Here is a 25,534-nt window from a genome sequence, read left to right as displayed (position 1 = left end):
TTTGATACTTTTACACACACTCTGTAAAGTTATAAAAGTTACTCAAATAACTACCATTTAAATATGGTAACAGCATCACAAAATTCTTAAATTATGTACAATAGCAAAAGTGGTATTGATGACCTTTGTCAGCCACTGACAGAATAGAGTACTCTAAGACTTAGATGAAAACATTTTAAAGGATTCACAGGCAGAAACAGTTACATATGTGGAACGAAACTGATACACATTCCTTTGAACATACTGGTCTACCCTAAAGATTAACTGCCAAAAAAAAGTAGTAAGTATTCATTCTCTTTTTAATTACAGCATGATGCTAACTAGACAGGGCTAAGGAAACTAAGTCCTGGTGCTTAAGTCTCCAAGGACCAGTTCATTTTATATAAATACGTCTGTTTGAAACACAGATCAACTGTCACAGAAATGTCTGTCTTTGGGGACCACACATAAAATAACCACCTTTGAGTAAAAAATGACCATCAAAGTATTTTCACAAAGGACATTTTTATAAAAAACACACAAAAAAATCTAAATAATCAATGATAATTTGAATACAAAATGACTGAGAAGTTTGCCAATAGTCTGAGTGAGAAGACATTCCTATTAATGGTTAGGTAATACTATTTTAGTTTCATAGCCTTATATAATTGATTTCCCCCTTCTGAAATGTATACTCAAATCAGGCAGAGAATAAGTCTTAAGCTAAGCCATACAGTCCATGATATCTAGTGTCTAATACAAATGTCTTATTTATGAGAAAGCACACAAATCTGTTAACTGAATGAATGAAAACTAATTTTTGTCTCTCTTTGCGTATTAACAGAAAGCAATTACCAATAAAAGGGTAAATATACAACATTAAAACGGGGGGTAATAAAAATGCATTTTGTACTAATGTTTCATTCAAGTTGGGTTCTAAAGATGTTACGAAATTTTATAAATGTCACTAAACTCTAGTTTAGAGTTCAAACGCTGTGGATTTGTTATTTCTACCTCTGTAATTTTTATTAATTGAGAAACAAGGTGTTCATCTTTATTCAGAAAACATTACTATTACCAGTAAGATACACTTAAAAAATACAAAAACCCAAAACACATGATTTTGGTAGTCCATCCTCTCACCTTGAGATACATTCATTGCAACACGTGTATGAGTTCGTACAGTTATCAATAGAGTGTGTTAAGTATCTGGAAGCATTAACATAATAGTACCATATGTATCAGAATCACAACTTAATATAGAGTACTCTGTAGTCTGTGATCTTGAAAGTTCTTTTTATACAAAGTTCACTGCCTAGAATACGAATAGAACTCATAAAATACCATAAATTATCTGTATGAACTTCTGTCATAAACTCCATCTGTCCACTTTGTGTTTTAAAAGCTGAGGATGGATGTGTTGCTTTCTTAATGATCCACACCTAAATGTCCGATCCAGTAGTTTCATTCCTCTCATATTCTAAATCACTTAATAGTTAGTCGACTAATTCAAATATTAAAAATATATGGTACAATTATACAATTTTATATCAGTCCATCCATGGTGGGCTTACAGTATCATACAAGTTATTTGTGCAAAAACAAGGAAAATTTTGTAACTCTACTATTTTGAACTAGAATGATTTTGGCAAACATGGGAGCATTACAAGCTGTAATTTTTGCTGAGTGTAAGATAAAAAGTCTAGGTTGATGCAATCTAGATATGAAGGAGAAAATGAAAAGTTCTTACGTTTGGGGAAATAATCTCATTTTACAGACTATAAGAAAGTTAATTGAAAGCCTCCTGTGGAAGGCTTACATTTAAGTTTCTGAATTTCTAAACCACAAACGCTTTACAACAAAATTAAATCACGTAAGTGAAATTAGATTGCGAGATCTACTATGTTAACAATGGGAATTACATGAAAGAGCAATTTGTAAGGAAAAACTACTTAAAATTAAAGTTATGTGTAAATGGATTTAAAAAAAGAAGAGCCAAGTTCAGATTTACCCTACTAATAGGAGGTAATTACTGTGAACAACAAATTATACCTACTGGCCTCTGAAACATACTATGTTACTTTAGAAGCAAACACAATTTTATCTTTTGATTTTTTCAGATTAAAATGCTTTCAAGTTCTGAGCATACATTGTATTTGTAATAAAAGAAACTTAAGGGCAAGATAGATGAAGGCCAATCTAAATTTAAAGAAGTGTAGGGATTAAAAAGTAACCTCCACACTGCAGCATTTTCCCTTTGACTCACTTATTAAAGAACTTGGTTTTTAAAATCACCTGTTTTCTGTAAGGTAGTAATATTTTAAATTAAACAACCAAAAGCCTTTAGCATACTTTAGTTTACATGGGCCTATCTTATACACATTTTTTAAAAAAAAAACAACTTAAGGTCTAAAGTAAATGGATCCTAACTTTTATGAGATAATTCTTGGGAAAAGTTTTCAATGGTTTCAGAAATAGATAAAAAAAGATCGGTTGGGTTATAGCTTAGGAAGATTTAAGCTCTTTAGATTATTTTAAATGTTTCATGATTAAAAATGCAATAAATAACATTTAAAACCTTTTTTATAAAAAAAATAGAACAATCTTTCATAGATACAAACTTTAAAACTTAAGCAGTCTTTTTTATGTATAAAGTATTTAAGTAATTTCATTGTAAATGAGAAGTAAACTTGGGTCATGATCTACATTTGAAAAATGCCAATTATAGTACTTGGACTGAACAGCTAAGAAGTCAATTTCTTTATTGACTTTGATGTTACATTTAAAAAGATCATGTTTTCTTAGGCTCTATAATTCTGAAGCACTTTAACTTTCATATACAGACAAAGAAACTAAGATTCAAAGATTTAAAAATCATGCAACTTCTCTGAGGCAGAAATGAGATTAGGGCCCAAGTCACTTGACATTTTAGTGTTATTATTATATATTAGCTGCCTTAGCACTGTATTAATATTTGGAAATACACTTACATTAAAAAACAATAAAAAGGTATAACTAGTGCTACATATGTCACTAGGAAATCATGCCCACTTTAAATGTATTACCCAAATATTTCAGTGGATCTCAATGTTCAAAGGCCTCAGCTCAGTTTTCTGGTGGATTTGTTTACACTTTGAAATACAAACTTTAGTATGTACTTTTATAACACCATGGATCACTATAATGATGCTTTAGTAGTATTTGGTTTAACTGAAGGTGATATTTAATTAGGTTGATGACCTACCAATTCAAGAATAATTCTTTCATATAACATCACCTATATTGTCTCTTTTCTAGGCTTAGTATTAGTGTTACTATATTGTTAATACTCTACATAGTTCTGTAATCAGTATTAAGAGAACTCTTTAAAATGTCTGTGCTTTCTGTGATAGTGAACTGTAACAATAGTTCAAATTCTCAAGCTAGAAATGCTAAGAAAACTTTCACAGAAAACTTAAAAAAAAAAAAGGCCCATATTTGAATTTTAATGTATGATGGTCTTTATTTACAACTTTACTGGCAAAAAAGAGGGAAAAATTTAAAACAGTTTAACATGGCATTGCAGCTGATCCTGCCAGATTAAAGAAGTTTCACTTTAAATGTCCATCTAATTGTTCAAAAAGATACAATACTGAATCTGCATATGCAGTTTCCTTTATGAAGTACAGCACTCATATTTTAGGCATCCTTTTAAACATATAAATACAAAAGAAATAAAATCATTCATTAAAAACTGAATTAAATAAAGGGTATTTTAAATTTAAATTTCTGTTTTTCTTGTAACAACACATGCCCAATGAAAATCAAAAGCTGGAAAAGCAGTTACACTTCCCACTTGAGTGGACAGTTACACAATCAACCATTTTCTGCAATGACCATTATATTTTCAATTTATCATGAACTACTCTGAACTTACTATGAGATGTAGCCAAAGTCAGAAGACAAGACGTAGGGAGAATATTCCTTTTTTGAAGGAGAGTGAGCCCTCCAGAATATCAGCATGGGAAATAAACATCCTGTTGAAGAATTCTAGGTGGAAAAAAATTAATGTAGTCAATTTCAACTCATGCTGAGCCAGCTTCATTTTTTTCATTGACTTGTTTGGTGTCATTCTTCTAAATCAAGTGTGTTTAATTCTTCTTCTAGTTCATCCAAATCTTCCCCAGTAAAAAGATTTTCATCAACAGGAACAGCATCGATGGCTCCATTTTCTTGTCCCTCCCCTTCGCTGTCCTCTTCTAAATCACTTCTTTCACCATTTTCAGCCCTACCTCCGGAAGCTTCACTTAATTTGTTTTCTAAAAATAAAAACTGAAATCAGTAAGGCCTAGAAACACAAAACACTATTCCATTAGCAACTGACAGACACAGTCTGATACCGCACGTGCTCTTTTACTTTTCCTACGAACTCTGGAACCCTGTTCATACGATTCCTTCTCTAATTGCAACCAAAGAATTATTTCTAATTTACCCTCTTTGATTTTTCTAAAACTCTTCTCTTAATTTTTCTCTGTCCTCAGTGTCCTTCCCAAATTTTTCCTTTTCACTACTCTAAAACACTGATGCTGTGTGCTCTAGAATGTTCTCATCCTATGTATTGCACGTGGGTGAATTCATTCATTCAGCTGGCAATGCAAATGACTTTCAAACCTTCTCCTCCTGCGAAATGTCGCCATAGTATCATAGACAATGCCTCTCTTAATAACCAAAACATCTCAACTACATGAGATCCTAAACTAAACTCATTAGCTACACCTCCACTTATTTTTGCCCGCTTCTAGTCTCAGTTAATGGCTTCAATAACCTCCCAGCCACCCACTTCTATAGCCTCTACTACTCACTAATTTTATATACAGTCAAACCACACATTTATGTGAAACCCAGTCTGGTACCTATAGGTATCTAAGTTTGCCAAGCCTAGTCTAACCCCCATTAGACAGCTGACTACTTCTTACAATTACACAAAAGTTAGCATACTTACCATCCTTTTCTGAAGTATACGTGCTGAATCTTTCAAGACTGGCCACAGTAATACCTGTCTCATCTACATCTCTAGGAATGTATAGGCTTAAGTCTATGTCATTTACACTCACTGAATCGTCAACCTTTAAAAATATATGGAAAAGAAAAGTTTTTACTAATTAGAACAGTTTTCATAAGTTACTTGCCTTTTATCTCTGATATTTATCTCAATGAAACAAAATTATTGCTAGTGCCCAGTGAAAACAAATGATTGACTACTGCCAAAATTCATTTCTATAAACTTCTTGAAAAAAACAGCACTGCCATATTTGAAGCTGCTTCTTCTGACATCACACTTTACATACAGAATACAATATTCTTATTTTTCAACTCCAATATGGAAGTCAGAATTTTCTAACCATATAAAAAATAAACAGTCAGCTATGTGTAATTACTAGGTTTGCCTACAACCAAACGATTCTGCTGCTGTTTCCTGTTTCCTACTCTGTATGTTTTAGTGTCTCTGTCCCACGATTTTTTTTTTTTAGTATAAAACATTAAATAAAAAGCCTTTTCTTTTGGAGGGAGAATAAATACACACTTTTTATAGATAATACAACTAAGTGCTTAACTATTTACCAGGCACTGCCCTGAGTACTATAAAGAACTATATAAAAATATGAACTGATTAACTCATTTAATTTTTACAAGTACCTGTGATGTAAGGATTATCCTTATGTCCACATTACAGATGCAGGTGGAGGTGTAGAGTACAGGTAATTTCTCAGGTTAGAGTCAGGATTTGAACGAGGCCTCTGGGTTGGCACTCAACCCTGATGCTCTATTGTCACTCTATCCTCTTTCTCAATGCACATGAGGACATGAGGCCAAAGGTTCCCCTTACCTCATCACCACCTGTCCCCTGGGTATAACGGGTATCATCTGCTTCCTCGTCATCATCATCAACCAGTTCAGGCCGAAATTCAAACACCTCACGACCACTGATCTATTCAGATACACAGATATATCAAGTTAGGACAAAATTCAAACACTTCTTGGTCACTGATTTTAGACATGCACATTAAATAAGGATAACTTCTTGCATGAGACAGAAATTATAAAATGAAATAAAGAATAAAGAAGCATTTGGGACATACCACTAATGCTTTCCCTGCTTTGAAGTCTGCTTTTCTTCTTTCCATATCTTGCTCAAGTTTATCAATCTTTTCTTGTCTTTTCCTTTTCTTCCAGGCAAGAAAAGATTCTAGAGTAATTTTGGTAACATTTGGACCTAGGGCAGAACGCTGCAAAGATAAAAAAGTTAATGTTTTTCCCCAAGTCAACTATAATAGTATTTAATGGTTTTCTCTTAATGCAATTAAGTCCTTGCTTGTTAGTGTTATGAGGACATTAAATTTAGAATAAACTGATTTATTTTTTTTACATGGCAATGAGCAAAGCGAACGTCCAGAGATTACCAAAATTTCTAAACACAATAAAATATATTATTCTGAACTAGATTTCTTTTCAAAATTGAAGGTGAGTAAAACTTCTCATGAGAAATTATTTTAATGTAAGTTAACTGCTGAAAACAATAAATATGAAAAGCACCATAATGATATCCAAGTTTCACTAGTGTTTCTCAGCAAATGAGAGAAAAAAGTAAAAAAACACCACATGCTTCTCAGGCTCAATAATCGAGTAATACATATATAGAAAAGTAATACTTGCTGAATATCTGCCAGGTATTCATTTTTAATGCTTTATACACATATGCAAACACATTAATCTTCACAAATAAGTAAACAGAGGGTGATGGGAAATCTACCAAAGTTTAACAACTAATATGTAGTAGAACTAGAATACAAACAATCCTGAACATACTTGACCCCAAAGTCTACATTTTCTATTACAGTATATTACTGCTAGCATGAGACACCAAATAATATGTCCATTTAAGAATAAATGCATATAATCCTAACTTTAGACATTTACACAACATATTTAGATTATCTAGGAAATAGCAAAATGGATATAGTTTGAAATGTACAACCCTAAATCTAGTATTTCCAATAATCGTAATATTTTTGTGTCACACCCACAAGTCATATCTGCTAACTCAGTGACCCTATCTGCCAACTAGTAGAATAAAATTCTTTTGTGCTGAGTCAGAGATGAGTACCTAAAGATTCTCTTCAATGAGACTTATTCTCCTTGAGTCTAGGGATAATAATAAAACATACCACTACCAAGACTGTAGTGGAGTTGTCTCCTGCCATACAATGTTAATGATTAATACAATGGTGAAAAAAATGAAACATCAGAGAAAAACCATCTAAAACTTCCAAGTTCAACCAATTTGAGTACTGACTAAGCATTTTAATGAACTGATATACTAGTATATCAACTATATGGAAATAATTTATTTGATTAGTCTGTGGCCAGTACTTAAAAAAACTGTTTAATAATCGTAAATTTAATGTTTTAATTGGCTAATGATTTACATTTTATACATTTTTTTACATTTTATACATTTTATACATACAAAAAAATTTTTCAAAAAGTAAGGCAACTTTGGGAAAAGATCATATTTTTTCCCCTTTCATAACATGTTACTGCCCCCAAGTGGTAAATATTAAAATTTCACAATAAATACTGCTTTAGTCTTTTTTTTTTTTTTATGGTAGGAAGAAAATACTAGTTACCTCTCTTTCAATGAGATCTTCTAATGAAATTTCATCTTCTTTCTCTTCTTTCTTTTTATCTTTTTTCAACACAAATCCAGGAGGAAGTGCATGACGATACATGCAAATATCACCTCCTCCAGGGCACACCCAAAACCAGCCATATTTGTTGTTTTCAATAGCATCAAGGAAATGCTTGCACACCTATAGAGACAATATTATTCACAAGTAATGGCTCAGTGTAGTCCATTTTCAAGGTAAATGCTTAAGTATATGGAAGAAATACATTTCACTCACATCCTTAGGCTAACCATTCTGTACAGAGCACCCTTTATGCAGAAATGTATTAACACATATACATTAATCTTAAAATAACTTAATACAAATGTAAATTCCCATGAAAGGATCTATATAAAATTTGTTTTCACCATTGTTCTAAATTCTGAATTATACAAAAAGGACTTGCCTCAGGTTAGCCTTTGTAAATATAACCTAGAAGTCTGATTTTTAAATAAGAGAAACTATAAATGATTTTGTTTAGGTTTGATCTTTCCTAAAAACTAATCACATGCAGTAATGATATAAACAGTATTCAAATTACCTGAAATTACAGGCAATTTTCTACATCTAAGAATGGAACAAGGTATAAAAGTAACACAAAGGATAGTAACCCTTCAAAACATGAATGGGTGCAAGATGTAATTGTACTGAAGCCTCAGGTAATAAACTTTGCAAATAAAAAGAAAAAGATCACTAATAAACTATTCTTTTCGTGAAGAAATACAACAGATTTAAGTAAAACTAGTATTAGAATTTGTCTTGCACAGGCAAAGTTTTTCTCTGTAACTGCATTACAGATAAATATTGTGACCACGAATACAGGGTCTGAGAAATAAGGCACCAACTTTTAAAAGCACATTTCCTGGAATACTAGAGCCATTACCGACCAAAAACTCATTTTGCTGTTAACATGTAACAGTATTTTCACCCCTGTGATTTAAAACGTCTCCCCACCATTAAAATAGAAAAAATTGATTAAGTGGGTTAGTTTAACAGTTCTCCCTCCATTCAATCTGTACAAAAAAATAAGAATTCTTATCTGAATAAGTGACTGTGTTCATATACATTTGAGAAAGTAAGATTACCTCAGAAAATGGCATTCGAAGTACTTCAGTCACATGTTTTCCAATGGGTATTTTTGAACAAGAATCTAATTTTGTATATCTTACACTTCTAAATTCCAAAAAATGTCAATGCACCTTATCTTTATGAAAAGATCCAACAGCTTAAAGAATAATCCAAAACAAAATAGCAGCAAATACTTTGCCACATAATTGTGATAAATACCACTCAATTCAAGAAAAGGACATACTATTTGAGTTTTTGGTTTTTTCTTTTCCGCCTCACCGTGCTTCTTGTTCACTACTTCTTCCAGTTTTTTCTCGTCCCAATTATCCATAGTATCTAAATAAAAAAAAAAAATGAAGACTAAACATTGGTATCTACAGTTCACATAACACATTGCAGATCTCCTTAGGCAGAAAAACTAAACGACTCAACACATATTTTTTAAAATACCAAAGGTAGGAATAAACAGCGTTGTGAGATTATTCACTAAAATCCTAAACAGTTTAGGCAAATGAGAGGTGGCATTATAAGAAAGACTCAGAGACAAATCCAAAATAAGTCACTGATTTTTAAACACCTTCATTTATGGCATAATGCAATAAACTCGGATTATGAAAACAAATGTTCTTTACAAACATAGTCCCACTAAGAGTGAAATATTCTTCAAGTTACTAAATATCTTAGTAACAACAAACCAAAAGTAAAAGACATTTATCTTTATGAAAATGTTTCTTAAAGTACCTTTTTCAAGTTCTTCATCTCTTGCATCAATGTAAACACTTCGCTTTTCACACTTTCTCTCCAGAGTCAGGTCATGAGAGAACTTACACTTATCTCCTTTAGTACACTGTCCTTGCTTGAAGAATGCACATACCACGGATTTGGGATCTGCACCTATAACAAATGGCAGATAGTATTTGTATTTCAATCTGTCAGATCATAAAGTATGCTTCTCTCTGTGATAAAATTACTTTGAGTTAATTTGTTATTTTCCACCCACTGATATGAAAGGAAAATACTACTTATGGGTATTAGAACATTTCTTTTCTAGTTCTTTCTATAACATTTTATATCTATTTTTGTTTTTGATTCTTACCATAAAAGGGGACAGGAGATGTGAAATCAAACAAACACATAAGTTATTCCATAGTAACTTGTCTAGTTGCAGTTAATGAGGCAGGAGGCAAAAGAGAAATATAAACGCAGATATAATGTTAAGAATTTGGGAATTACAGTTTATATGACCCTAGGTTTGTCTTGGCTATTACCAAAGCTCAGGTTTTATAAATCAACCAGTAGTAGACTGTCTAAATCTTTAATTTTGCCTTAAGTAGGAGGCTAATGGCTGGAGTTAGACACAGCTTTCCACACATATATAGAGGAATCGTAAGAAAGTCATTGATATAGATTATTTTGACAAAGGGAGTATCACTTTCATAGCAGACACAATTAGCTTATGATCTGAAGAAAATATACATCAAAGTTAAGAGTTTTTAAAGATGAATCTGTTGATAAAAATAATGTTTCTAAAATTTAAAGTTTACCTTTACTTATTTTTTGAGCAGCAACTACAGGTTTGAACAGCTCATTTAGCTCTTGCAATTCTTTCTTCTTATCATCTTTCTTCAATTTCTTTTCAGCTTCACTTTGTGCTACCTGTAATATTCCCAGATATAATATAAAAATTTGGTTTCATATAATAAAATTGCTTTCACTATACAGTAATATATGTAACACTAATGTAAAAAAATATTTGCTATTGTATATAGTATATGTATATAGTACTTACCTCACAGTGTGTCAGTTTTACAATGGCCTTTCAGTATACATTAAATTGTATGGTTAAACCATTAAACAAAACTGCTAAATCTTGTAGCAGTTACTTTAAAAAAAAAAATCTATAAATGATACCATGCCAAGTTGAAAGCATATTCAAAAGCTTATAGCGATAAGCATTTATTAAGCATTTGCTACATGCCCAGCATTTTTAGCAAAATAGTTCTCATCTAGGATTTTCTTCTTGTAACAATCCACTCCCCAGAAATACGTGGGTACATTTTGAAGACCAGAGATGCAAACATCCTGAAATATGCAGTCTCACACAATAAAGAACTGTACCACCAAAAATACCTGTGTAGTAGCCTTGTGGAAAAACACTGGGCCAAATCAATGTGGGAGATTAAACAAAACAAACATGACATATGACATAGGTCCAGGCACACAATTTACATACCTAATGTGATTAGAGGATTCAATCCAAATATTTATATGTCGGATCCTAAGTTAGATGACAGGGAATACAAAGATGAAAAGATAAAGATGCTTATTTAAAGAAACTCAGAGTCTAGTGGGAAGATAAGACATGTCAACAACTATAACATAATACACATGTTCTGGGAACAAGAAACTCCTATAAGCCTAAGAAAATTAGATTGACCTAATACTTTATGGATGAATTGTTCTGATAAACAAGAAAAGGGATACAGAGAGCCAGGCAACGAAAAGATATAAAGACCAAAAGGAACAAGGTACAGAAACATCAATGAGAAGTTTGGACTGCATCAGTAGGGGACAGAATAAGACTCAAGGGTTTTTAAAAGTCAGCCAGTGACACAATCAGATTGTATTTTATAAAGATTACGATGGCAACTTTGTGAAGGATGGACTAGAAGGAGCCCAAGAATGAAGGCAAAGACAATTAGGAGGCTGACAACTGCTGTAGGCAACAAAACACAAGAGCTTAAAATAGGCATTAGTAGCAAGGATAGAGAAAAGGGGAGAGGGAGAGCTCTTAAGGAGGCAGACTAGATAGGACGAATTGAACATGAGGTGCAAGGGAGAGGGAGGGGTCTAGGGGATTATCATAGGTATGCTTAGTGCTGTTAAACAAGACAGGGAATACAGGAAGAACAGGTTTCAGAGTAGAAGGTGGAGATGAGCTTGGTTTTAGACATACTGAATAGGAGATGCTTACAGAGCATCAGGGTGGAGCATAGAAGACAGCTGGGCATGGATCTTGATTCCTAGAGACAGGGTCTGTTTTGAGACAAAGATATTAAAAATAGCAGCTTACAGATAATTAAAACTTTGGTGGGTGTATATGAGATTACTCAAGGACAGCATAAAAAGTGACAAAAGCAGAAGATAGTTCCCTAAGAACAGCAATATTAAATGAGCAAACAGGACCTAAAAAGCCCTAAAGGAACCAAGATACATCAAAGAAATAAGTAGAAATCCAGGACAAAAAAGTATTCAAGGAAGAAGAAAATTTAAGAAGGGAATGGCCAAATGCTATTAATAAGGTTAGGACTTTCCAAATCCTGACTTCAATCATTGTGGTAGATGTGTTTAAACAGAAAAATGAGGGAAAATTTCTTTTTTTCAATTTAAGTCTTTTTAGTTTTAGTAAAAGTATCATTTGCTCATTAGGCCCATCTCAAACATCTGTGGGGCCTAGAGCAAGAGTACAACGGAGATCTACAGAACATTTTGGTAAATATTTATGCTAGAAATCAAACTAATGTTAAATAAAACATGGTTTAATCGACAAATATACCTTATGACCTGGAAGAACAGGTTAAAATTTAAAATGCTCAGGGGGGTTCCATGGAGTTCCACTGTGCATGGCAGTAAAGCAAGAGCACCCCAGCTCCTTTTTTCCCCCATGCAGTTTCATCCCACCACGTGTGCCAGGACGTGGAAGGCGCCGGGGAGGACGTGATATGGACCAGGCTCTCTCCACACTCCTAGCACGCATCCTCCCCCTTTGACTACTTCAGGCTTATTGGCAGTGCACTGTACTCTGAGACAGACGCGGGGTACCGTCACCTCTGCAGGCCCTGAGCTATTGTGGGACGGGTGGTGCACAATCTGGGTGAGCACACATCCTTGGCCTCAATGATTCCCTGCCTGTGAGGAGAGGTATGTCTGGAGGTGACCGAGTAGAGAGTCACTCTGTACAGCACAAGGACTAGGGAGGGGCACCTTTGGCCCAACTTTAACAGCAGGACTGCTGCTCATTTCTAGTGTTAAATATGGTGGTTAGGTACCTCATGTTTGCAGATAAGAGCCCAAATATCCAAGAAATCATAAAAAAGACAATACTGAATGTACTACCAAACCTAACACTATCACACATTTATTTTATGGCTTTCTCAGGTCTACAACATCTGAAATTACCAGTCAACATACTTCTCACTAGAAGAAAAAACAGGAGGAGGGGGAAAAGGATTGAATAAGGGAAGAAAGTGAGTTCTTCTTACACACCTATATTTACATTACATTCTCATTTAACCACCATAGGTACGATGCAAGGATAATTGCCTTTCAACTATACAGATAAAGAAAAGTGTCACTAAATAATTTAAGGTCATGTAACAAACAAGTCGGGGATTCACACCCAAGTTGATCTGACTCCAAGGCCTGAGCATACATTTGTACTAAAATGGGAGTGGGAAGATCAACAGTTTCTGATTCTAGAATCAAGCTGCATATAAGAGAAAGAAAAGTGTTGGAGGCACTAATTTGTAGACAGCATGTGTGAGAGAAATTTGTTTCAGCTAGGGGTTAACATCTCACAAATATATATCCTGATATTCTCCGATGGGGGGGGAAAAATGTGTCCAAAAGTTAAGGAAAAGGAGTTAGTGTGGTGAAAAAAGTACTTTTCAAAATAAAGATCTGAGTCTATAAAATCTTAAACTCAAGAAAGTGAAAAATCTAGAGAACTTGAAGAAAACAGAACTAAAGTTTTTTAATGATTTGCCAATGAATAAAATAATTTCAAAATTCATGTGGAAAAATGCCTAAGAAAAGCCAAAGAAAATAGAAAAGAAGTAACATTTAAGGGAAAGGACCTGCCTTAATAGCTAACAAAATATGTTATTATAATCAAAATCAATGTGACACTGGTTGAAGGGTAGGTAATAAATAGAATAAAGAATCCAGAAATAGATCCTAACATATCTGATACTTTAATACATGTCAACAGCAGTATTTCACTTCAGTGGGATAAATGATGCTGGTATTAAGTGGCTATTCGTTTGAAAGAAAATAAACTTAAGTGACATATAAAATAAATTTTCATGAAAAATTATAGACTAAAAATAATTAGCAAAAGTCTAGGAAAAACACAAATCCAGTGGCAGGGAGACTTTTTAATCACATAAAAGAAAAGCTAAACATCTGATAATACAAAATCTAAAAATTGTTGTACAGCAAAATGTAACAGAAACATCACAAATTATCTGTAATGCATACAAAAGGTGTCTCATAAATTGACAAGAGAAAGAGAAAAAGCAAAGAATTTGAATAGGCAAGTCAGAGAAGTACAAACTCAAATAGCCAACAAGCTTATGAAATGATGCTCAAACTTACCAGTAGTGAGGGAAGGAAACTGAAAATGAGGTATTACTTTATACTTGTCAGATTGGAAAACATTAAAAAGAACTGTAGTACCTGTAACTCATGCACTGAAAATATGAAGTATTACAACCCCTATGGAAAGTGATCAGGCATATTTATTAAAATTAGAAATCCATTTCCCTTGATCTAGAAATGTGCCACCAGACAATTTATGCCACAAAAAGCACAAATGTAGTAAGATACATGTAGAAGGATGTTTCCTGTAGAGTATCATTCTTAGAGTCAGAAAACTGAAAACAAAGGGATCACTTTTAAACAGTGAAATGGACAGATACAGTACATCCACATGGTAGAATAGTATGCGACCATTAGACTAAATTAGGAACTATATCAAGATGTCTGGAGAAATATCATCTAAGAGGTATTGCTGAGTAACACAGGTAAGATACAGAGAAGAGTAGGATTTCAATTTGAAATACAATTATAATACCAAATATTTTTTATATGTGACAGATGTTGTATTACATCCATATGAAGAAAATGGAGAAATTTAAGTGATTTACCTGACGCGGATTTTGTTGACCAAATTTAACTTGATGAGTGACAGCCTTGATAAACTTCTGTTGCTTTGCTCCTTTTTTGTTCTTTAGACCAAAGGTTTTGTCCTAAGTGAGAAAGAGTATAAAAATATCTTAGTAATTTATATTAATTTCTTATCAGTATTTTTCAGTCCTATCTAAACATCATTCTTTCATTTACTTATTGGTAAGAACATAACTCTTTACTATGCTATGTACTGACACAGAAAACACTAAAACATCAAATCAAGGCAACATATGATCTCAAAACATCACCCAGGAATCTTTAAAATTCAATACATATTTACAAGTATCACCATTAACCCTGTTACTCTATGATCCTGCTTCTAGTGTGTTTTGGAACATCAGTTTGGAATGCCAAATTGTTATAGCAGGATAAGAAGTCCTAGTCAAATAAATGTAGGAAGATGCTTGGTTAACAGTGTTTTTTAATTTTAAGCACAAGATATCTTAGAGTCCGTACCAGAAGGGATATAGTAGGCAGCATTTCCAAATCTTATTCTACCTCAGAATGCATTTTTTCTTGGAGTATCTGAGGAATTATGCACTACTGAACACATTTTGGGGAAAACTGCCTAAGAAGATACGTTAAGTTTTGGACTGTTTTTTTGGGTAGAGTTATCCTCTCAAAACAATTAAATTTAAACAATTCAAACTATTAAAAAGTATACATTCCTAGCTGTTGCTAAAATGGAAATATTAAAATTGAAGTATACATAACTAGAAAGTTATTTAAATTTGGAATATTAATATATAACTTGGGAAAGCTATTAATGTTAATAGTTATCACTTATGGAATGCTCATTATTTACAAGGCACTAATCATGATCTCTAGCTAGCTATTCTTATTTATTAAGTATGCAGTACAAAAAACATTTAGAAGCCATCACACACACGTGTGTGTATGGGGGCTATAGTGGGTTAAACAGCCTCCCCCCCAAATTCAAGTCTACTTGGAACCTCAGAATGTTAGCTACCTAGAAATAGGTCTTTGCAGATATAATAACATGAGCTAAGGTCACACTGGATTAGGGTGGGCCCTACATCCAATGACTGGTATCTTTATAAGAGAAGAGGACACACACAGAGAGAATGCAATTTGAAACAGGCAGAGACTGGGGTGACACAGCTATACACCAAGGAATGCCAAGGATTGCCAGAAACTACTAGAAACCAGGAAGTCAAGGAAAGATCTTCCTTAGGGCCTTCAGGGGGAACATGGCTCTGCCTACACCTTGATTTCAGACATCCAGCCTCCATATATGAGAGAGAACAAATTTCTATTGTTTTAAATCACCCAGTTTGTGGTATTTTACTATGGCAGGCCTGGGAAACTAAACTAATACTAAAGCTTGACTAGTGGGACTTCACCCTAAGGTGAATGGGGAGCAAGGATGTCAGGACACCACCAATACTGTATCTGAAGTCTTTTTTCTATCTTGTCTGTTTCTCTGGAGAAGGATCCTCCAGCTGGGAGGGCAATAAACCTGTTTAAAGGACCAGAGGAGAGAGTGGGTGGGAGAGAGTGTCTCTTGGCTTATTGCACAGACTCCTTAGTGGCCATTTTCAGGCTCACATTTTAACCACCTCTCCCTACCTCCTTTGGGCCTAGAGCTCCAGAAGCAGAGAGGCCTCTTGATTTGTCCCTCCCCTCCTGTTTCTTGCAAGGGTAATCATCTGGCTAAGGGCTAAGTGGTGGTAGTTAAGAGCTATTATCTACTCCCATTATTGAGTTTTTCCAGAATTCTGCAGAATAAATCTATTTGCTTTTCAATGGCACCATGCTAGGTAGGCACTCACACCCGAGCGCTCTGCTCTGCTAAGCCAGATACCAACTCATCCACCCACTACCAACCTTCATATATTGAGGTTCAAAATTAAAGATGCCTCCTAATTTCAAGATGGAATTAGTATTTCTTATTCTCTTGTTTACAGATGGGTTTCAGAAAGGAAAAAGAGACAAAAAGGTCTTTACTTTTGAAAGTAACCTGAGACCATCTGAGAGGCATTTAATCTGAAATAAAGTGGCTATTTTAAAGACTTTATTTTGGTATTATTTCTAAGGAAAGGGACAGGGCAACAAGAAGTATTATAGGTACAGAATACCTACCGTGTTTCCCGAAAATAAGACCTAGCTGGACAATAAGCTCTAAAGCGTCTTTTGGAGCAAAAATTAATATTAAGACCCGGTCTTATATTATGTTATATAAGACCGGGTCTTATGTTAGATAAGACCCGGTTTTATATTATAGTAAAATAAAACCAGGTATACCTACGTGGGTAAACTGCAAATGGAAAACAGTATTGATAGGATTAATACTTGAAAAGTCAACACAACATAATTTTGCAGCATCTCAAAACCAATAAATAGATCTTTCAAAGTTCTCATTGGGAAATATCTCTTCATTCATATCTATATCCATCTACATACCAAAACTTGAATTCTCCCTACTTAAAAGCCTATCTCATGTTTTAATATCCTATCATAATACAAATTCTACACGAATTTTCTATAGCCTAAGAATATTTTTAAAAAGTTAGAGGCACATACAAGTTGAAATTCTCTGCATTGAGTTTTTATGGCTGTATTCCCTTGTTTTTATAGAGAAGAAAGTTTAACACTCAATCCAATTAGAAGATGGTCTAGGGTAATGTGACATATGGAGGGAGGGGAATCACACAGGCAGCAACCAGGCATGAAAGGCCATACTTTCCTTTTACAAAGTGAGCTCTTATGAGGCTGAAGGGGAGAACTCTAGATAAAAAATATTACCAAGATCAAAATGCAGCATCTACATATACCTCACCAGAGAAGAGTTCAACCTATGCCCCATATTTAACTACAAAGAAGCAAACTATGACTAAAGACCAAACAGAAAAGTAGATACTAATATGAAGACTTAGGAATGAAAAAAGTCCCCTAGGGGAACCTAGAAAGCTATAAAAGAAAGTGCTGGTAACAACAGTAAAGGTGTTGTCAGCTCCAGATCACAGAAGAAAAACAGTTTTTCAAGGTTTAGTTACACTCACTGCTTTAACACACAATTAACCAATCTAAAGAGATAAATGAGTTGTGAAGTCTAACTAGTTTAGAGCTCAGAAATTACTTTTTTCCAGATAGCGGACTCTTATTTATCTAGCAGTTACTAAACATAATCTCCTGAATATATATTTTATTGAATCCTCTTAACAATTCCATAATATACAATTATCTTACTCTGTAAATGCGGAAAACAAACTTCAGAAATGTTCAATTGTTTTGAAGTAACACTTATAAAGGGGCAGGCTGTATACGTAGTGTAATGATTTCAGAGTATAAACTCTGCCTAAATTCTAATCCCAAATGGAACTGGGCAAATTACCTTCTTTGCCAGTTTTCTTACTTGTAAAGTGGATATCATACTAACCTCTTTGGATTGTAAAAGTTAAAAGATTCACCAGAGAGGCAGTACAAGTACAATACAATGGTTAACAGAAAGGACCCTGGAGCCAGATTTCCTGAGTTTGAATCCTGGCTCTAACACTTGCCATCTTAGTAACTTTAGGTAAGTTATTTAACCACTGTGCCCGTTTCCTCAACTGTATAAAGAGTAATACTTATCTCACTGAGAGAATTAAAGGAGCTGTGTAAAGTTATCACTTGTAGATGGCTTGTTTTTCTTCTTTACAATTCCCCAAAACACCAAGAATTGCATCTGGCCTGGCTCAGTAAATGTTAACTATTAAGTGACACAGATGACATCTGAACCAAGGTACACTGGACTCTAAGCAAAGTCCTTGTTCTTTCCACCAGGAAAATCTACTTCCCAGGGAACTTAGTTAGGTTATTGGGCCCGTTGGTACACAAAAAGCTTTCTGAATGCCATATGTTGATCTAGGATACTAAAAACACCTCTTGAAAAATAGGATGGTTTGCAATTTGGAATATCTCAAAAAGGCTTCCTCCCTTTTTCTTTAGATTAGTGTAGACCCTTACCTAAAGATTAACCTGGATTTGGGGGGAAGATATGAGGTTAGGTTATAAGGAAGGAACAGTGTATGTGTTTCAGACTTGGTAATACAAAGAAGTTCAGAAAACAGTTAATTCTAAGAAAAGGATGGCCCCCTAAGGCTCCAAGAACTTTAACGTTCAGTGAATTCCAGATTTCATTTAAAACTTACTCTTTCTGTGCCCCACCCCTCAGTGTAATCCTGCCTCTTTTACAGGCCAGCCTCTACTCCATAAGATGTTTGAAAAAAGGAAAGGGACAGGAGGGCAGGTCTATACTGAGTAGTGCTCCAAGAAAACTGGGGTCTACCTTTTGGGACACTAGGGTAAGCAGAGCCTAGCACTGTTTTACTTCATTAGTTTTCCCCCATCAAATGCACTGTCTAATGTATTTTTGTTGTCCATCCAGGCAATGGATACTGCAGCTACAGTTAATCCAGTTTCAAGTAATCAACAGTTGACCTAGGCTGAAGTTTTTCATTGCCATCAATCATTTCTCTTTCTCCATCCTATACACCCCCAGGTCACATCTCCATAGGTCTCTATGAATTGCTAATTCCTTGCAGCTACAAGTCCTTAGCTGGACATCTTCTACTTGTTTGCCCTAAACCCAAAGATTATTTGCCTCTACCATAATCAAACTTTCTATTTCTCAAAGGTGACTTCAGTTTATTAAAATTTTGTTGTAAGTAAAGCAAATGGTACATGCCATTCGAGACAACCATGTGAATGTCTAACAGAACCATAACCCTTTTTGATACATTCATTTCAGAAAGAAAATAGCTATTAATACAAATGAATTCAAGAAATTCTGGGGAGTTTAAAGAGGGAAAAAATGCAGACAATATAAAGAAATTATTTCAAGAGACAGAAAATAAGCACTGTATGGACAGTGCAGGTTGGTCTGATTATTTCTCTTTACTTACAATATTAATAAATAACAGTTACCCTTATTGAACACGAACCGTATGTCAGTATTTTACATATGTCATCTCATTTAATCCTGTTTTGTAATACAGGAATTAGCTCCCTTTTGCTAATGAGAAACTGTAGTTCAGTTAGGTCATGTAACATGCCTAAAACTAGTGTTTGAAATTTTAATTTGAAATATGGGACTCAAACCCAGGTCTGACCCCAAAGCTGGTGCTTTTTTCATTAATTTATATTGTCTCTCTTGCCTCTTTTTACTCCTTCTTTACTTCTCAAAAGCTACATGTTGTTTTCCTACAGTGGGTGCCTATGGTGGTGGCAGTGGAAGCAACAGAGGTACAGAAAAGGGGACAGGTAGGTAGGGCTATCACTTATTTTAAAGTCTATTCAAAAGTGCTGCTTAACTGAACAATAATGAATGCCAACTATAATTTTATATATATATATGTATATATATGTATATATATATGTTTGTATATACTTACAAGAAGCAGAGTACAGCATTAGGAATAGAGATAGTGGAAATGTAATGGTTCCATAGTGGATGGGGGAAGAGGGGCCCACACAGTGTGAGGGATATAAATGATAAACGTCTAAGTATTACTTTGTCTTGTGCACCTGAAACTAATAAAAAAAAAAAGTGCTGCTTAAAAACTTATGTTCTACACAATTACAATTTTGACCAACTTAATATTTCAGGTACTATTTCTGTAAAATCTCGCACAATTAACTGGACTCTGGAATAAGTATTAGTCTTACAAGTCAAAAGAGATGATAAAGAAACACTTTTTGACAAAAATTATGATAGAGACCAATAACAACTTATTAACTTTTAAATTGCGTGCAGTTCTGAGAAGCACGATGAAATCTCTCACCATCCCACTTGGGATGTTAGTCATCCCTTCGTGCAGCATATCCATGGTGTGTATGCTATCTGCCAGTCACTTAGTAGCCATCCAGGTTATCAGATTATCAGGAGAGGGACCACATTCACATGTTTTATTACAGTATGTTGTTATAATTGTTCTATTTTATTATCATTGTTGCATAAAATATACTTTAAATAGTCATGTAAAATTTAATTTCACATCTATATGGGAGTTTTACTTTGCATCATGGTCAGTAAAGGCAATTCAAGCTCAGTAAAGGAAAATGACAAAATGTCACCCCCAATTAGTTTTCCCCCATCAAATGCACTGTCTAATGTATTTTTGTTGTCCATCCAGGCAATGGATACTGCAGCTACAGTTAATCCAGTTTCAAGTAATCAACAGTTGACCTAGGCTGAAGTGTTTCATTGCCATCAATCATTTCTCTTTCTCCATCCTATACACCCCCGGGTCACATCTCCATAGGTCTCTATGAATTGCTAATTCCTTGCAGCTACAAGTCCTTAGCTGGACATAACTTAAAATTGAATTGAATTGGTTTCAATTATGTTCATTTATCAGTTTGTCATAAAATATGTTTAACTTTTAAGTCCCCTGCAACAGCCATTGAGACATGCTAGGGCTTAGGGAATTTTTTTTAAAAAGTTACTGTAGTATTTAATAAAGTGAAATATATTGTTTTCTCACCAGGCTGGATGAGAGAAAATTCTCTATAAATCTCACTTTATAACAAATGATGTAACTCAACACTACAATTCACAATACTGTTGTACCTCTGCAGTGGTGGCAAACATCCATGCAGGACATTTGAGTCTGCATACCTTACTACCACCATTAAACAAACTAACAAAAAAAAGCATTCGTCATGTATGTTAAATGTGGGGGGGGGGATACAGGCTTAATTTCACCACTCAGGATCTTTTCTGTCAGCTAAAGAAGGCAACTATCTTATTTTGCATTTTTCTTTGGTGAAGAAACTAACATTGCTTTCTCCTCAGGTTAAAAAGAGCCATAATATAGCTATCATTTTTAGTTGATTTGTAGTTGATGGGTACTATAAATAACTTTCATATATAATTCCTTTAAACAAAAAATACCAGTCCTACTAATTAAAAGTAAAACAAATAACGTACAACATAAGATATATATTCAATAATATTGTGATAGCATTGTACAATGTCAGCTGGTTGCTAGACTTATCTTATGGTGATAACTTTTTAAGGTATGTAAATGTTGAATAACTATGGCATACACCTGAAACATAATACTGTTTGTTAGTTATAGCTCAATAAAAATATTTTTAAAAAGCATCTTTAAAAAGATCCTTAAAAAAGTAAATCTTTTTAAAAAAGTAAAACAAATAATTGAATATAAAGTAGTCCACCTTATCTGTGGTTGCTTACTGTTTTCAGTTACCCGCAGTCAACCGCTGTCTGAAAATATTAAATAGAAAATTCCAGAAATAAACAACTTATTAACTTTTAAATTGCGTGCAGTTCTGAGAAGCACGATGAAATCTCTCACCATCCCACTTGGGATGTTAATCATCCCTTCGTGCAGCATATCCATGGTGTGTATGCTATCTGCCAGTCACTTAGTAGCCATCCAGGTTATCAGATTATCAGAGGAGAGGGACCACATTCACATGTTTTATTACAGTATGTTGTTATAATTGTTCTATTTTATTATCATTGTTGCATAAAATATACTTTAAACAGTCATGTAAAATTTAATTTCACATCTATATGGGAGTTTTACTTTGCATCATGGTCAGTAAAGGCAATTCAAGCTCAGTAAAGGAAAATGACAACATGTCACCCCCAATACCCTTGGGTTACATAGCACTGAATGCCATTAGATCACCATCCCCAGAGATCTCCCTATGTGCCAGAACCCAGATTGTTCAAAAATGTGATACTAGCAGACACAGGTATTAAGGTGACAGTCATGCTGTTCTTCAACTTCTGGCTAGCTACTTCATGACAGTTCTAAATAGAACAAATTGGCAATAAGAATAAAGGTGCTGCTTCAGAGTTGGAACTTAACCAAACTTACTAGAAATCTTCATTAGCATGCTAATTAAATCAAATCAGCAGACTTTATTAAGAACAACAATCAGTTACAGAAATAAACATCTCATTTCAAAACACCCCACATGCATTTTGGTTACATCCTAATAAAAAGTAACTACTCCATAAAACGCTGTCCATTATTCAGCTACACTTTATGCAGGAAAATGGTCATGGCTTTTCCCAGTTACAACCAAAGCACACTAGGAACTATTTATTTTTACGAGACGGAATCAAGGGAAAAACTACTTCCGTGGGGGCAGTGTGATGCGTTTATAGGATCTCAAATACAGTTCCCTCGCTTAAGGAAAACTCATTAACACAGTCGTTGGGAGACAAACAGAAAATTTAAGGTCAATTACGTTCCTTGGCCATTAAAGGGCTATATTCTCAGTGCATTAAACGAATATGTCTACCGGTATGCACATACTATATAGATACATGTGAAACGGATTCGGGTATAGCACTTAACACAGCTAGTGACTGAAACCTAATCTCTTTTAAAGCGTTATTCGGTTTAACTTAATTCAGAATGTAACGTATCAAGCTCCACGTAGAAGACGGTGGACTGCGACCCGAGAGGAGCTTCCACTCTTGAAGGAACTTGGAACAGTTTAGAGATAAACCGAAAAATCCAAGAAACAGTCATTTGTTGGCTCCAAGAAGTAACTACTCCTCCTAGCTGATGGGTAAAGTAAAAAGGAACACAAAGGCTCGTCAGGAGTCGGCTTTCCTGAAAGAGACCGGCCCGAGTCCGTTCGGCGTGTTTTTTAAAACTCAAACCCAGAAACGTGTACAATTTCGAGGACTAGTGAAGGATAAGACCCTGTGGCAGGCGCCCGGCGGCGAGTGGGGTGTCGTCCCGCCGCGGGGTCGATGGAGACGGGCGCGTGAGAGCAGCACAGGCTGGGTGCGGGGGCGCCAGCAGCGTCACTATAGCGATGAGACGCAGCGAGCGTCATCAGGGGGCTGGAAAGGGGCCATGGGCCGCACAGAGCCAAGGGGAAGGACACATGGCTCCGGACCCCGCGAGCCTGGGCCGGGGGGCGGGGAACCGGGAGGCTGCTTCCCCGAGGGCTCGCGGCGTGAGTGGGGGAGGGGACTGGTACTCACTTCGATAATCTTCTCCTTCTTTTTCTGCTCCGCCTTTTTGCTGCCCCCGGCCTGCGCCTGTTTCTTGGGGGGCATCGCGGAGACAGGTGGCACCGGCCAGACTTAGGCGCAGCTGGACACCGTCAGGGTACCTGGCCCTGCGGCAGGAAAAGGAGGAAGACGCGGGCCGCCGTCGCTGCCGCACCGCACGGAAAACTGGGCGCTCACTCGCCGCTGAAATGCGGCCTTTACGACAGGTCGGGGCCGCGTAGCATTGTGGGTAGTGAGGACCAGCGCCCGGAAGCGTTGCTGCGCGTGCGCTTCTGCCGCGGACTGCCGCGAGCTGGCAGGGGCGGGACGTGGGAAAGTGACTCCGTGTAGCAGGTGATGTCGCTGACTTACCTGTCCCTTTCTAGGTTGTCGCAAGCCTGAAGACGAATGTGCGAGAGAGTTGTGTCCTCCCTCCGTGTTCTCTTTCGCTGGCCACTCTTTTGTCCATTTTCGCCTCTGGAGGAGGCTTGTCTACCGGCTGGTTTAACGGTGCCCTGTACCAACCATCCCTATCCTGGTGACCACCGAGCAGCCGCAGCAACTCCGGGGCTGCTTGAAGGGCCAGGGTACCCAGTACCCACTACCTACCTTCCGCCCTAGTGGGACCGGGCCGGCCGGCGGGCAAGTGCGCGTGCTTCCGTTCCCCTGAAGGTTCATGAAGAAATGGAAAAAAAGTTTCCTTCTTTTTTTTTTTTTTTTTTTTTTTTTTTTGAAGAGCGCCAGGAATGGCCGTCCAGAGAAGGAGGCACTTGAACTTCTTTGGCGTACTGTATTTATCAATTTTCAGATTTCCGGGAAGTGCCTGAATGGTTACTGAAAGCCCCTTGATAATGTGAAGTTAACCAAACCTAGTTTGACGGTGGGGAACGTAGCTCAACTGCTTTTGTTAAGTGTCTGATTAAGTCCAGAAACCAGTTGGCACGTTACAGCATTATTTCGTTTAGCTATAGCAACGTTGAAGTAGGAGGTGTTAACTGTTCACGTTTTATAGATGACTTGCAGAAAGGAAGAAACGCCCAAGGTTATGGTGAAGGCTGAACCAGGGATTCCGATGTCGGTGGCCTGCTTCAAGGTCGAAATGCCTACAGTAACGTTACAAAAGTTGATCCTGTCTTAAAAAGGTATTTGAGGAATGAATGGGACCCACTAATATTTGTACAAGCCCAAATACTATCTTTTAAAAATGTACAGTACTTGGCTGTTACTGTTGTTCCATGATTGTTTAAACTGTTTCTGTTTAGGAAGCATTGTGGAGCCAAGAATAATCTTTCAAGAAAGTTTTTAAATCTGTTTCATTAATTTGCATAAGGAGAAGTGTATAAGACCCTTTAATTAGTACAACTGATAATTTGCTTAGTAACTTTTTACATAGGGTGCCAAAGAATTCCAAGTATGTATGTGTGTGTGTGTGTGTGTGTGTACATATATATGTATACATATCAATATATCTTTATATCCATATCTGTATCTGGGTTCCTATCTTTATCTGAACTTTACTTCATCTGGGCTCCTACCCCAGGTTGATGGACTCCCCTGTCTTTTACTTACTTACTTCCTTTTTAAGAAGCTTTTTTTGTTTTGTACTTGTTCTTATCAGAGAGACTGAGCCAGGTGCCTCTTTCCTCAGTATTATAATTGGATTTTGGGGGAATTCTCTCCTTTACGATTTCCTCTGGGGGTGAAATGTTTTTGCCTTCACTTCCTCTTGTTGATGCCCCCAAAGATACACTTTGGGCTTCTTCTTCTTTTTGAAATTTTATTGGTAATCATTCTTACAAAACCGTTGAATTGTAAATAA

The 25,534-nt window shown here is 35.7% G+C and overlaps 1 protein-coding gene across 1 annotated transcript; it reads right to left on the bottom strand.

The window, feature by feature from the left end:
• Window positions 1-491: 491 nt before the first annotated feature.
• ZC3H15 (zinc finger CCCH-type containing 15) lies at window positions 492-23,951 on the bottom strand. The gene is made up of 10 exons (XM_081051931.1): window positions 23,707-23,951; window positions 14,681-14,782; window positions 10,298-10,409; window positions 9,495-9,647; window positions 8,998-9,089; window positions 7,647-7,829; window positions 6,099-6,245; window positions 5,846-5,947; window positions 4,961-5,084; window positions 492-4,277 (listed from the first exon to the last, which is right to left on the bottom strand). The coding sequence occupies exons 1-10, from the start codon at window positions 23,779-23,781 to the stop codon at window positions 4,087-4,089; spliced, it is 1,281 nt and encodes a 426-aa protein (XP_080908057.1). The 5' UTR covers window positions 23,782-23,951; the 3' UTR covers window positions 492-4,086.
• Window positions 23,952-25,534: the final 1,583 nt, after the last annotated feature.

Source organism: Rhinolophus hipposideros, assembly GCF_964194185.1.
Source record: "Rhinolophus hipposideros genome assembly, chromosome: 6".
Lineage (NCBI taxonomy): Eukaryota > Metazoa > Chordata > Mammalia > Chiroptera > Rhinolophidae > Rhinolophus > Rhinolophus hipposideros.
Note: the sequence above shows the minus strand (reverse complement) of the source record. Positions and strands in the feature narration are given on the sequence as shown.